The sequence below is a fragment of the Cygnus olor genome, chromosome 7, assembly GCF_009769625.2.
Source record: "Cygnus olor isolate bCygOlo1 chromosome 7, bCygOlo1.pri.v2, whole genome shotgun sequence".
NCBI classification, from domain to species: domain Eukaryota; kingdom Metazoa; phylum Chordata; class Aves; order Anseriformes; family Anatidae; genus Cygnus; species Cygnus olor.
In genome coordinates this window covers 20,302,474-20,317,473 of record NC_049175.1, presented here as the reverse complement: position 1 = coordinate 20,317,473, position 15,000 = coordinate 20,302,474, and the positions used below count along the sequence as shown (strand labels likewise).

General features: G+C 39.9%; 1 protein-coding gene across 1 annotated transcript in view; it reads right to left on the bottom strand.

The window, feature by feature from the left end:
• The window catches only part of KIF20B (kinesin family member 20B), a 43,321-nt gene that overhangs the window by 27,546 nt on the left and 775 nt on the right, over window positions 1-15,000 (bottom strand). The window contains 14 exon segments of the mRNA XM_040564041.1: window positions 704-850; window positions 1,334-1,405; window positions 1,971-2,082; window positions 3,534-3,722; window positions 4,397-4,445; window positions 6,761-6,945; window positions 8,430-8,477; window positions 8,480-8,551; window positions 8,554-8,566; window positions 8,768-8,884; window positions 8,993-9,079; window positions 9,577-9,605; window positions 9,608-9,731; window positions 11,588-12,013. Coding sequence (XP_040419975.1) covers window positions 704-850; window positions 1,334-1,405; window positions 1,971-2,082; window positions 3,534-3,722; window positions 4,397-4,445; window positions 6,761-6,945; window positions 8,430-8,477; window positions 8,480-8,551; window positions 8,554-8,566; window positions 8,768-8,884; window positions 8,993-9,079; window positions 9,577-9,605; window positions 9,608-9,731; window positions 11,588-12,013 — 1,670 coding nt within the window.

The window sequence follows — 15,000 nt, the reverse complement described above, 5'->3', positions numbered from 1 at the left end:
ATGGCACAAGTGGTAAAGCTCATAAGGGCATATCATCATGAGTAAAGTGAGTTCATTCAACTTCTGGGACAGAAACAGATCTTCAGATGAGAAACTGTGGAAAAGAGTTCCTGGGAAGTTACAACCAGATGTGACTATATATTGTACAGTTGTATAAAATACAAGAAGTTCAGTCTACTCTCATTTAGAGTAAATAGCAGGTAGGCTTTTTGTCTGCATATGGTTACCATTCTTTCTGATCTGGCTAACGTTATATCAAAATTTGGAAAAAAAATCTTTCTAGGATAAGCATAGCATTATCACTGTGAGGAAAATTGGGACAGTACAATTATGTAGCAAATAAGATTAGTTAACGAAGGAGAAATAAAAGGATGTAAATGAGTTAAACTTTCAGTGACAGTAGTGAAAAGCGGTTTTAAAACTCATTCCAGAATTTGTTTGACAAGCCAAACTCAGAAAAAGAGTTAGATTGCTAAAACCTATGGTAGCACATTTACCAATTTAGAATTTAATGATTTAATTAAAAGCAAAGCAATCAAATTTATAGAGCACTTTAGTAGATCAAAAAGACTTTATTCATCTGGAAAGTCTATCCATCTTTTCCAGAAGAAACTTAGTGTCAGCTAGTATATTTTAAACGCTAGCTTAACTGTTGTATGCAATACATGAAAAGTATAACCTGTTTGCAATCTGTAGGACTTACTTTGACTGTTGACAGTTCTTGAGTGCATTAATACACTTGCCTAGAATCAGGAGAGAGGTATTTATATTTCCACTCTCTTTCAGTCTATCACCTTCATTACGTGTCTTGGTGTATCTTTCTGAACCAGCAAGATCACACAGTGACAATCTAAAGGCAAAAATAGGAAAATTCAGCTTTCTTGCCTTGGAACATTTGCTATTTACCATTTCAATCAACTTTTCTTAGAGGAAGAATTTCTTTGTCTTCATCTGCATGAACCCTTCCACCTTTTCAGCACTGCTTCTCCAGTGAAGTTTCACGCTACTTCCTGCCAAACCCCTCCCCAACAAGCTTCCTATAGTTCCCCTTCATCCTCTTCCGTGTGAGGACTTGTATGACACTTCAGAAGTAGAGTGAAGCAGGCTAGGGGAACGTTGTGCTGAGCAGAGGATGCAAGATATAGAACATTGCAACCTGACAGCTTGAGGTAGAGGGCTTAGTACTATATATGTAGATAAGAAATAGGGAAACCACAATTTTATGCATGAGGCCAGGGAGCACTAGATGTACAGTATAGTACCAATACACCAACACGGAAGATAACTAATAACTTCATCCCAAAGAAAAAGGGGAACTCTGCTCTGAACTTACTCATTGACTTGTGTCACCCGTGGCGTTTCCAAGTCCTCAATTTTCAGTACCTTAACTGTGAATATGCTATGACTGAAAGGAGAAGTTGAAAGTAGAGAGATGAAGTGAGACAAACTTAGAAAAAACACTTGGCCATCTACAACACTTGTTCAAAACACCATTAAATCTATCCATATATCTAAGCATTTACTCTATCAGATACATTAAACTTTTTAAACAGCTGGAACTCACACTACTTATTTACCATTTCAGACAATCACTTTTCTTAGAGGAAGAATTTCTTGGTCTTCATCTACATGAAACCTTCTATTCTTTTCAGGGTTTCTGTCAGTGTACAAGTTTTTGTTGTACATATTCCCCCCCCCCGATATCTAGATGGACTACAGCTAGGTTCTTCTGCCTTAAAGAGAATATTCGACAAAAATGTCGTTAGCTTTTGCACGCGTTCATCTTCTTGAAGGAAGAATCCTTTTGATTTAAAGCATTCGGTCACATACTATTAGAGGACATCAAATTGAAACCTATATATCTAGACTTGTTAAAACCTCTTCCCCTCCAAAAGCCCACAGGCCATATTTTAGCTTCTCCCTCCCACCCACACCATCCTATATTCAATGTTATTCAAAATTCATCTCACCTTCTGCTGGACGTAGTATTTAGTTTTGTACTTGCAATACTCTGGTGTTTCAACCCCAGTTTTAGAAGTCTAGAAGCTTCTCTGGAATCAGAAATCTGAACCCATTGCAGGTCTTTAGGAAGAAAGAAAATGATTTTGTAAACACCATTAGACAAACAGAAAGAAGAGAGCAGGGGATCGTGTATGCACACCAAGAATAATACATTTTCAAGACATACAAATGTTTTATTTTTTTGTTATTATTAATTTTACTAAACTCTTCAGACAAATTATAGAATGATAACAGAGAGGATTAATTCCTCCTCCAATGGAAAAGAAAGGGCAAGGTATATCACATCTCGTCCTATCAACACACTAAAGCGTGTTCTATCCAAATTAAGCACGCAGCCTTAGCATGAGCACTGAAAAGCCAAGAGGTAGGCTCTAATATTACAGAAGTCCTATGTCTACATTAAGGCAGAATTCTACCTGAATCACTTCGTTTCAGCCTGCAGACTGGGAGTATGGGAGAGAACACCCACAACAGGTTATCTGGATACCTTTTAGGGCCACCAACTTAACTGAAAAAGCATCAGTGAAGAATTTTGGCTACAACGTAATGACTATTTCACCTTGGTATGTGCTAGAGTTAATACCTACAGTCACCCTAACAGAACTTATAATATCAACAGTAGAAAGGCCACCAAAATTGTACTGACAAATATACCGTGTGACCAAGAAAAAAAAACCAAGAGTCCTTAAGTGGTTTCCTCAAGAAAAAACAATAAAGTCATTAAGTGGTTCTCTCAATAACAGCCTTACACTAAGCTTTATAAAAAAGATTAAGCCAAAGCATAGCTCAAAGTAGACTATTTCTTACTTCACACGCTCTTTGGTGTTTGAGGAAATGAATGAGTTAGGTTTACTGTCCAATTCAGCTTTCTCAATCTATGGCCTCGCCTACGTAAGATAAAAACAACATGCCAAATACCAACAAACAAGCTTTTAATAATCTATAATTGGCATCTCAATTGTCAAAAAAGACTAGAACAATTCAAACAAGTATCAAACCCTACTTTTTCCAGGACCTGACGTAAACATTGAATTGTTATATACGAGTTCTGATACCACCCCCTAAAACCAATAATCAAACTTGTAATATTACTAGTTTGAAGTACTGTAAAATGTAAAGCTGTAGCCAGAACGAATTTTCTTATATAGTCACTAAAATCTGATTCTCCCCAGAAGATACTAAAAACCCAACTGTTGAGCCAGTTATACCACAGGTAAGAACTTCTAGAACTTTTTTTTTAATGGAAAAGAATAAGATTTGTTTAATGGTTCTCTTGTTTCTACATTTCTAAGAAATATGAAGGCAGTGGAATGCACACAGGCTTATATGCAGGAAAAGAGAAGACACTATTGAAGCTAAGGGTCGTATATAGACTTGCCTTTCATATTCAACTAGACATTTCTAGTGCTTCACTGAATTTATTTAGGAATTTTCTAATCTAGAAAAACATTACTATAGGAAGAACAACTTTCCCATGCCAAGTTCTGCGGTTTACAATGGATTCTAATCACCTTTTACGTAAGGACATCCCTTGACATCTTGAGCAAGGCGGAGTGTTTTCCTTTTCTTGTCATTCGATACAGGAACCAGTAAGTCATAAAAACATTCATTGTATATCTCAAAAAATGAAACCCAAACAGAGAACTTCAAGTAATTTTCCATTGTTGTGCTAGACTGTTCTGATCCTTTTAAGAGTTCTTCTGTCAAGTACAAAATATTACAAAGTAAACAGAGCTAGTAAAGTGAGTTGCATTTAAAAATGAGTAAGTGACCTATTATAGCAGCCTTCTCAAAAAAAAAAAAGCAAGTTTTCCATTGAAATTCCGCCCCCCTTAAATATCTGGAAGTCATATTCTTACCCTACACATTTGCAAAGACACCTAAAACTAGAACTTGTATTTCCACTTCTAAAATCTAACCAAAGAGCTTAGTTAGAATTACTCAAATCTCTTCAGCATCTTCAGAAGATACAGAATTAAACCGACTAGCATACTTCATTCTGACTTAAGGCAAACTTATTATTTAGGTATTTTTTAATGCTAGAATGTTTTTTTTTTTTTTTTTTTTTTCCTAATTAAATAAATACCCTAGAAGTCTGTCAGGATTCTGTTATGGACCCATAGCACAAGCAGCACTACTTTTCCTTGCTATAGTTTTACCTTATATAATACCAGTTTAGGATAGATGCACAGATAGTCTTCTAACCATTTAATCCTTGTGTTTTCTGTCTAGATAGCTTGCTCATTATTCAATTCAGTCATAATAATAATAAAAGGACCATTTGGCATTTAACATAGGCCAGAAGTCAGTTATTGACCTTAAAAAGCATCTTTGCCAGTTTTTTTAAATGGTAGTTCTTTAGTATCAAACATACCCTTAGAATCAACCGGTGCTTTGCTGTTAGCATTATTTTGTTGGTCCACTACAAAAGAAAACAAAGACTTTAGGATATATCATTGAAGTGCAGCTTCAGTACAGCAGTACTTTTGTAAGAGCCCTATTGTCCTACTGGATAGCAATACAGCATAGTTGTAATATGCCAACACAAAAACCCTGGCTATACGTTATACCTGGTTCAATGCACCGTATACTCTACTGAAAGGGTTGTGGTTTTTTTTTTTTTTTTTTTTTTTTTTTGTAAAATCATAGAATATCCTGAGTTGGAAGGGACCCATAAGAATTAAGTCCAGCTCCTGGCTCCAGACAGGACCACACCAAAAAAAGTCAGAGTACATCCAAGAACATTGCCCAAACACTTCTCAAACTTTGACAAGCTCAGTGCCATGACCACTTCCCTGGGGAACCTGTTCCAGTGCCCGACCACCATAAGGTTTGTTACCTTAATACTCATTCCTGACACTTCACTTACATCAGGCCTTAAAGCATATAGTATTTCAGGCTTCTGATCCAGAATAAAAAAATAGACTCCAGAAAATAGAGGGGTGGGGAGCCCACACCAGAACAGGCTAATTAACAGCATGATTGGCAATAGCTTAGTTGTAATCTGCATGTTAATCTTAAACTGCTGAATCTAGAGTCCTGAAGAGTTTTTTTTTATTATTATGTTGCTAATTCAGGACTTCCATATCTTATGGTGTGCTAGGTCAACCCTCCTCAGAAGTAAAAGGCAGAGCACTTGTTCACTTCAGAACTTAAGCAGCTTATTGCTTCCTAATGCATGCTGTAGAAGCGTTGCACAACTGAGATAAAGTCTAACCTTTGGAAAGATAAGCCAAACTCCTTCAAAAATTCAAGATAAAACATGACCCTACAGCTAGCACTAATGATGTCTGTACACATACACTCAGTTCCCAATCTTAGTTTATTTTCAGTACAAAACTGCAAGTAAGTTCTCATCTACCGAAGAGAAGATGAGAACGCTCAGCTACCAGAAACAGTACGCTTCAAAAGAAACATGGATTACAAGCCAGATCATGTGTGCATGTGTTTACTCAAGTGTATATTTCCTACAAAGCTGGGATTTCATGAAGTGATTCCTGAGGCAACTGTTTATGTAACCAAAACTTCTAAGTTTAAACCTTACAGATATAAAACACCCACCCAAATATGGTTCTGTTTAAGTAGATGCAAGCTTCGCTACCAAATCTATAATCTTAATATTTTCTTTGTGAGCACAGTTCTAGAAACTAGAGGAGGCACGTACATGATGTGAACAGATTCATTTACTGTTACTGCAGCTATCTACACACAGCTGTTTACATCATTTTATTCTTACATCCTCACTCAACCTAGATCAGTTTACACAGCTTTCCCCCCCCCCCCCCCCAGAATACAGTTTGTTTTTTTCCTGAAGTACTTAAAGACTTTTGGAGCTACACTGAATACATGCCTGTGCCTTTAAAGTAAGTTGTACTGCCATCTGCCTTCCACACTACAGAAATTCACACTTAACTCATGGATAAAATCAAGGTAACAAACTCCACAAGTTAGAATACCCCAGTAACACCGAGCACACCACTAAGGAAATGCTTCATTCTTTTCCAGTGGAAAAAGAAAATAACACAAGAATTAATTTGTAGCATCTGCTTTTTTTTTGTAATACTCCATCCATTCCGAACTAAAAAACACCAAGAAAGAAGTATGCTAATGCAAGACACAACCTCCACAACTGTAATTGGACTAAGCAGGTTGAATTCCAGATAACTCATGCAACTGAAGTGTATTTTTGGACTGCTCAGGATGTTAACGACAGCTATCTGCTAAGACTACCAGAAACCTATTTTGTTTCAAATCTTTCGAGCTCCACTGGCTTTATGTCTCTTCTGTTTCAAGAGAATTTTTGGCTTCCTGTAAGTATACAATGCCAAACTGAAAGAGTTTGAAATGGAAATGACCTGAAGAGCATGAATTTCTTCCAAGTATCCTGGAAGCCAGTAAACTGTTTAAAGGTACAGACTTCCTAATGTCCCCACAGACAGGGGTACTACTTACATTCAGTCCTTATTAAGGAACAGTGACCCTAGAGGATAAAGTTAAGTGCTTAAGCTATAGAAGAAAACCTTAGAGCTTAATCCTATCAAGCATTCAGCCACAAAACAAATCCACAGGAGACCATGGCTCATTAGCTCTATTGCTCACTTTACTGCTAATTTGAGTGCCTGCCCAATGGTAGATATACCCATGCATAAACACAGAAGCCTCTTCCCATTGAAGAACGAACAGGAGAAACACTGAGCTATCTAATATGAATGTACTTATCATAGAAGTGCTCCTCTACCTCTTTTGTTAGACGAAGTATTGAATTTTTAATAGCAGTTTCTTCTCTCACTTGGTCTTTAGTCAGCTTTACATAATCTCTACACCGATGGGGTTTGAGATCCATTCCTGTGTATAGCCTTCCTTGAATACTTTTAAACAACATATCCATAGTCCTCGGCAGAACACCAACATCATCTTCTGTTCCTGTAAGCAGCATCCAAAAGAAAGATCATCCCAGTTACTATTGTGAACAAGATACACATAAATGAAGACAAAGATAAGTGATTCCAATCTCAAGGTATACATGAGGAATTTGGAGGCCAGTTACAGCCTGAAGTAATATTTTGTGTCCTTACATCAGAGTGTTTTTGGAAAGTATGGCTTTAAGCAGCAGCTCATGCTCTACCCCTTTGACAGTACAGGATCCAGCATAACACAAAGACTGACAGCAAGAACTGTATAAGCTTAGCCTTAAGAGAAAAAGGTTGGAAAGTCCATTGTGAACACAAGTGAGACCATATACCGGAAAAGTTATGGAATGCTCTATAAAAATGCATAAAGAGATAACTTTCAAAGACTTAACTCTTAATAATAGTAAGAATTGACAGGGCTGACTGGTGAGGTCCTAGAAACGTAATACCATGAGAAAGTGTCAAATCTGAAAATGCATGAATCAAAAGATTTAGTGAATAACCACATCTCATAATATACCGCAAACCAGTTCACATCAAAAAGAAATGCTATTTCTATTAGAACAAGAAAGAGTTGGCATTATCACCCCCGATTAATGATAACTGAATTCACTGGCAGTAGTCTCAGTTATCATTCACCTAACAGAACATATTTAGAATGACACTGAACCTTGTGTCATAGGAAATTCACCTTTATTGAAGTGACTGATCACTAGAAGACCGATAGTCTTCTAATACTTCTGTGTATCAGGTAATTCATATAGCATCTAGAACTGATGGAAATATTATAATGGAAAAATCGGAACTTGGTTCCCTGTAAATCCAGTCACCTCATTTGTTAGGTTTGTTTGAAAAATAAAGAACGACATCTTCTGGCCAGAAAGGATATTGAGCTTTAACAGTACAAAAATAAAAGCTCTTGCCTCCTGACGTGCTGTGATGTTATTGCTAAACTCAGATACTTGAGGCAAGGTATAAATACTTAAAAGTAATCAAACATTTCAAAATGTTTATTCTCTGCCTATGACAAATTTAACAAGCTCAGACATACTTTCTTCAAATAAGGAATAGCATTTAAGATACATATGTACCTTTCGTGTAGTAACAACAACAAAAAAGAAGAAATTAGCCTGCTGTAGAGTGACATATATCAGGATGTGAGAAGTGTGTAAAACATGTATTTTTTTCTTAACCCGCCACAGCCCCACGTTGACATTCAAGACACCTGACTAAAATTGTTACAGCCTTACAAAGGAATCTCACTATATGTATATATAAATTCTGGTAGTGACTCCAGTTGCTGTCAGTTTAGTGATATTTGTTATGGAACAAGACTTTCGAAAGTAATTTACTAATATTCAAAGGAAGCCAACATGCAGGTTTGTAGTGTCACTAAATGAAAAAGTTAGAACAACTCTACCAGATGGAATTCTCACTTGAATAAATGAAGAAAGTTAGTTCATTAGTTCAAGGAAAAAATAAAATCACTACTCATACCTAGGAATGTGTAGGTTTTCCCAGCATTTGTAACACCATATGTAAAATAAGACGATTATATCCTTCTAAGAAATCTTGCACTGGTTGCTTCATGGTACCTTCAAAGAATTCTTCTTGAGTGTTTCAGGTCCAAAAACCTGAACGTTACCAAGAAACTGGTAATATCTTTATTTTATGTAATCAATCTATTAAAGACTTTTTAAAGAACCAGGTATTGTATGTTTATAATCTTAGACTAGAAGATTAAAAGAATTTTGCTTGGTATTAAGTAATAGAAGTCAAGCAACTTTTTTTCCCCCCATAAATAACTTAAAAGCTTTTAAAGACAAGTCATTTACCTGTGAAAAAGTGAACTTCTGTATCTGCTGCCCAGCAGTTTTTTCACTCAGTCGATTCAAGGAATTTTTAGGGGGCTTCAGTATAATACTTGTTGAGTCCTCAAGTAAAAAACAGTCCTATTAAAAGGAAGCAAAAGCAATACAGGCATGAAAAAGAGTAAAAAGCTCACACTACAGGAAAGATATATTACATTGCTCTTGTTTTTTAAATTAAAAAAGTCACACCTGTGATTCAGTTTCTTTTTCCAATGACGTAAATGGCCTAACACGCAGGCAAACTTGAATGTGTCCTTTAGACTCCAAACTGCTTATCTTAAAATAAAAGAAGTTAAGGAAGTTAGAAATTTGACTAGATTCTTGGTTTGATATCTAGCATGTTAAGGCATTGCTATTTTCATTAGGCTATTTTGCTCAGACTCATTTAATGACACAGGAAGCAAAAGTAACTCACGACATCAGTTTTCACAAGCACTCAGGCCCCTACAAGAGTTCCCTGTGATAATTTTCAAAAAAAGTTTCAAAACAAATAGTATTGCAGCACACACGTATACTGCATTGCAAGATCAAAATATATAAAAACATTCTATGATTAAGCTGCACTGATCTGACATTAGCCTCATCCACATATAAAACTGATGCACGTTATTAGGTGCATCACCACAATTTTGTCTATCCTATGCATATCCTTCAAATGAAAAGCACGGTAAAGATGCTTTCCATCTCCTCTGTAAAATTGTTATGGTTCTTATCAAGGAAAGAACTACGTTTATTAAAAAAGTCAAAATAATGCAAGCATAAGGCTTTCTTACCTGGCTTGTGTCAGAGCTTGACGAAACAACGAAAATTCGTCAGAGAGATCTGCTTTAATATCTTCCACACTTACTGGTCCTGTTCTTTGAGGCAGCTCAGCACTAGTAACATAGGATGGTCTGAAAAATTTCTCTTCATCCCAAGTTGGTTCATCCTGCAAGACGATTGAAGTTTTTTTTGTTTATTTCTACATAACGTAAAGTTTCTAAACTCTGACAGATGACATGAGGCTAAGTGATAGCCGTAACTTCTTTCAGGAGAGGGCTTTCTTCACACTGTTCATAGCTTGCACAGCAAGCTTCCAATACTCGGGCAGAAGCGTTGACATTAGAAATCATTAAGACCAGCCACAGTTCTTTCTGTGAAAAGCAACTTGTCCTGGTTCCAGCTAAGATAGTGTTAGTTTTCTTTCTTTATAGTAGCTAGCATGGTATCATGTTTTGGATTTAGGAGAAAAATAATGTTGATAACACATGGATGTTTTAGTTGTTACAGAGCAGTGCTCACACTAAGTCAAGGACTTTTCAGCTTCTGGTGCTGCCCTGCCCATGAGGAGGCCAGGGGTGCACCAGGAGCTGGGAGGGGACAGAACCAGGACAGCTGGCCCTGACTGCCCAGAGGGATGTCCCATGCCATGTGTTGTAGGGCTGAACAATAAGACAGGGGAGGTTGGCTGGGGTGGGGGAAGCTGCTGCCCATCCCATTCCTGGACATCACTCAACAGGTGGTAAACAATGCATTGTGCATCTTGTTTTGATTTTATTATTTCCTTTTCCTTTATCTCAACCCATGAGTTTTTACATTTTTCCTGTTCTCTCCCATCTCATTGTGGAAGGGGTGAACACACAGCTGCAAGGTGCTGTGCTAAACCACAACACAACTGTTTACCAGGAAAAGCCTTTTCTGTATACCATAACCTTGCCAAAACCATGGTGTCTACTGAGGAAATGGTTACATACGCTATTTAATAAAAACAGCCACATTGTTCCATATTTGCTTCGTCATATTTGTACTTAGTGCCTAGTTAGAATAAGAGCTCATTGCAAGATTAATCCAAGCTCAATGGTTATCTCCACAGGACCTAGTAAATAGTTGGAATTATAAAGATAACCCAATGTAGCTTAATGTAAGACAGAATTCAGAGACATTCCAACGTCTAACAAATAGTTTTAGCTATTAAGAGGACAGTAAAATCCATCATCCATGTACATCATGCCAGAGTACCAGCTAAAGTATTGCTTTTTAGTCATTTAATCAGGAATTCATTTCTTTTTTAATCCACGATTTAATTATTTTTGTGCATCTCAATCTGGGCAGTGAAACACCTATAGGAAATAAAAGCAAAACCGATACAGCGTTACAGATAATAGAAGGTAAACTCCAGAATAACCTCTAAAAAATGTGTTTTACTTAGAAAATGAGTATATTTTGCCTGCACTTCATTCTCCTGTCGCTTGTTCCTGTGATAAGAGACAGTTGTGATTTCGCAGCTTTTATTGCACGTTAAAATAGCTCGTTGGACTGTTACTCACACGCCACGGCAGCAAGTGTCCTGGCAACTAGACAACTATTTATTGCCTGGCTTCCTACTGTTTTGGACAGAGCGATTCAGCAGCCTTCTAACCCCCATCCCCATGCCTACACCAGAGCAACGAACGGGTGCCGTCTCCCTAAAGGCAGTAGGGGACACGCAGCGCTCGTTAGAGCAGCAGAGAGCAGCAGGGCTGCCTCAGAGCCCCTTTGCTCCTGACCCCAACACTCCCACCGGCCCCGTGTGCCCCATACCCGCGTACCCCATAACCGTGTGCCCCATACCCGCCGCTTTCTTTGCCTACAGCACGCAAACGGCTGCGCCCCGCGTCGCCTAACGGGCACCGGTCGGCCGCGGGGCCGCACCGGGAGGGCTGCGCAGTGCGCACAGGCCGGCAGCCGCCCTGCCAGAGCCCCCGGCGGCACCGGCTGCGTCGCGACCCGCACGGATCCCCCCGCCCCGGCCCCGCCGCCCCTCACCTGCCCGGGAGCCGCGGGCGCCTCACAGCGGGCCGGCAGCGGGCTCTTTTCAAATCCAGCCAATGGCAGCGCGCCGCGCCGCGCGGCATGCTGGGAGCCGAGAGGGGGCCGGCCGCTGGAATTGATGCGGCGGCGGCGGCGCAGGGCTCGCTGGGAAATGTAGTCCTGGGAGGGGGTTGACGCTAGGTGGCGGGGCCTGCTCCCAGCAGCGGCCTGCCCCGGCCCGGCTGCCGCGGGGTGGGCGTTGGGCTCCCCCCGGCCCGGCAGGGAGCTCCTGAAGCAGCGACGAGGGAAATCCTCTGGCTTCTTGTCAAAGCAGCGAATGCCAATCACTGTCCTGATCACCCTGTTCCAGAATGGCAGGGCACGGTAACGTACAGCTCTCCTGGTAACGTACAGCTCTGGTAAAGGTAACGTACAGCTCTCCTGGTAACGTACAGCTCTCGTGGTTACATACAGATCCCGCTAACAAACTCACCACAATTTCTCCTTAGGCTCACTCAGGAGTCCTCTGAACTCTAACGAGGACCATCTGTGTGCTGTGCATTGAAGTAAAGGAAAAGCAACTGAAAGTCGTCAGTAACTACCAAACCCAGAGGTTTGTTTTTCGTTTGAATAAAAGAACGCCGTGTAAATGCAAGCAGTTCTTTAAAAAAAATCAACAATCCACACCGATCTTGTATCAGCACCTTGGGTAAGGTTGCCTTAAATCCCATCGTTCTTTAAACAGAGGCTGTGTCATCAGCAAAAGATGTGTATTTGATCTGAGTTTGGATGCAGGCCATTTTGCAAGAGTTGCCCTTGTTTTAACAGCACAAATGATGTAACTTTGAATTTGAAATCGTTTGCTAAACAAAAGCAAAAGCTCCTGTAGACTCTTTGAGTCTAGTTTTTTAAAAGTATCCTAGTTTCTGTTGTGAAAAAAGAGTGAATTGGAAAACTACTGAACTAAGCTAATTCCAACTACCTTTTCTTCATATCAGGACGGGATTAAAAATAGCTGTCAAAGAAAGGGAAAAAATTGCTTCTGGGGCAAACCTGAAAGTTTTTCTCTTCCGCTTGCTGGGAAGGAAAGCTGAAGATCTTCTCAGAATATTTTGCAGGTATGTTCTGAAAAATGTTGGGCTATTTCCATCAGAATTTTTTTTCTTGCTAAGGTGGGGAGCAGAGCAAAGGATATGCTACAAGCAACATTTTGGTTTTGTTTGACACTAGATTTCTGAAGCTACTTTTATTAAACTGCACATGCTGCATAACTTAACATAGTATCATCAACATCCTAAAAGAGCGAACTAAAATACAATTTAACATGTGCTCCTAACCTCACACAAACTGTGATAAAGAAAACATTAGCTCAGCATAACCAACCCAGCCTGTTTTGGCGTGAAAGATGATGAAACTCCATCTATGTAAATAAACTTATGGCCTTCTACCAATATAGTCTCCTTAAGTGGTTTGTGCAAGGACAGCCAGTTCCAACAAATACCTGCTGCCAAAACTATTAACTCATTACCTTCTGAAATTTGATTATGTTCTTTTCAATTCTCTGTAACTTGTGGAGCAAAGGTGTCACTCTGCAATGGGGTAAGATTTTTTATAAATGACTTTTAGAACTCTCCCCATTATCCTTGGAAACATATGCTCTTTGTATTTGGGACAGGGTTCAAAAGTTGTGGGTAGTGTACTCATCTGAGTAATGAGAAGATGCTTTGTGAGACAGCTTATCTCAGTTGGTTTTTACATAGCTGTCAGAAGTAATTAGAGACACAGTCAGCACCACTGGGACTTGGCCCAGCACCCTTCAGCACACCGAGGCAGCAGCCAAACCAGGACTGGCTCCAGTATCTTTGTAGTCAACTCACCTTCCCCAGGGAATTAACAAAGACTTCAGTATCCCGTCACTGTCCTGGGTCCACTGTTCTTCCCACTGCGTTTGGCTCACAGAGACAGACTTGCTTTCCAGTCTGGTTGGTGGGAAAGTCCTTCTGGGGGGTTATTTTGGAGCTCATTGGCACAGAAAGCTCCTGGTTATTGTCGCAGGTGTCTTAGCAGAAACTGGTGCGATGCTTATCTTCTTGGTAGGTGCTGCATGAGCCCCTTTTCACAGCATCCTTCAGGGCAGTGCTTGTCATTTCTCTTGTCATTTGCACAGTTGTGGACGCATTTCACACTCCCTTAATTTGAACTAGATAGAAGTACCCTCACTGTCCCACCCCAATCATTTGCCTTCAGGTGACATCATTTCTAATGTGTATGCAGCTAATTTTATGAACTCATCACTTTGCAGCTGTTCATTTGCTTTTTATTTTTTCTGCAGTGCCATAGGTGTGTTTTCCTTCACCGTATCTTCTAAGCAATGAGCTACATCCTCAGGCTTTCAATTCACAGTTTGTTCCATACCATTTTGCTATGACCAGCTTGCTTCTTTAGTTTGTTTCCTGCTCATTCCTTATAACATCTCCATTTGGTTTTTCCTTGGAAGGTGGTCTCCTGGTGCCTGAAACCTCGCGACTAGCTTTAAAGGCACAAACTTAAGAGAAAAATGGCTTGGATTCTTCACTGCAATTTAGTGCTTCAGGGTACGCCCTGCCCGAGCTTTCCCTTCATCCCTGGAGCACAGAGGCGGTCACTTGAAAACCAGCAAGCGTTCGGTGGCTGTCCAATGCAGGCTTACTGGCACAGCACGTCTTCCCTCAGTCAGCCCGACAGGACTGCCAGACAGAGCAGGTGACAGCACCAAGGCTGGGCTGGGTGGCCAGGGCCTCTTCTCTTTTCACCCAGTTCTCCGGTGGCTGTTCCCTCGGGGTGCACGGTGGCGCAGCACGCTGCCCTGGGGGTGAACTGGCCCCAGCCAATTGGCCCGCGGCTGGGGGCACAGCGGAGTTAAGACGGCTTGTCTGGATGCCACATGGTGTGCACGCTGCGCTCAGCTGCAGCCTGGCCACTGGTCCCATGCCTGTGTTTTGTGTGCTGCATGTGATCAGCACGCTGGTTTTAAGTCTTTGAAGTTCTATTTAAAAACTCGTGTATGATAAAGATAGCATTACTTGTTGAGCGGCAATGTATTGCCTTACGTAGGAGAAGATTTGGAGTGTATCTGCTGAGATTATTTGTTCGGTTGTGTAACTCAAGACTTAGTTAATCTTTTTAAACTGAAGTGTTTTTTTAAGAGTGCAGTTGAGACAAAGAAGCTCTCAGTAATTCTTCCTGCTTCTCCCTCTACCCTCTCGTTACTTCCTTCTGTCCTTCTTTGTTTCACAATACTCTGTTGAACTAAAGAGATCATTTAAGCTGTAATCAACCATTTAGTCTTGTAACTGAAAACATTTCAAAATTATTTATATTATTGTGCTACAGAAAAAATCAATGTGTTGAAGGTCTGGTCTAGCATTTTGAAATGGTTACCAATTGTA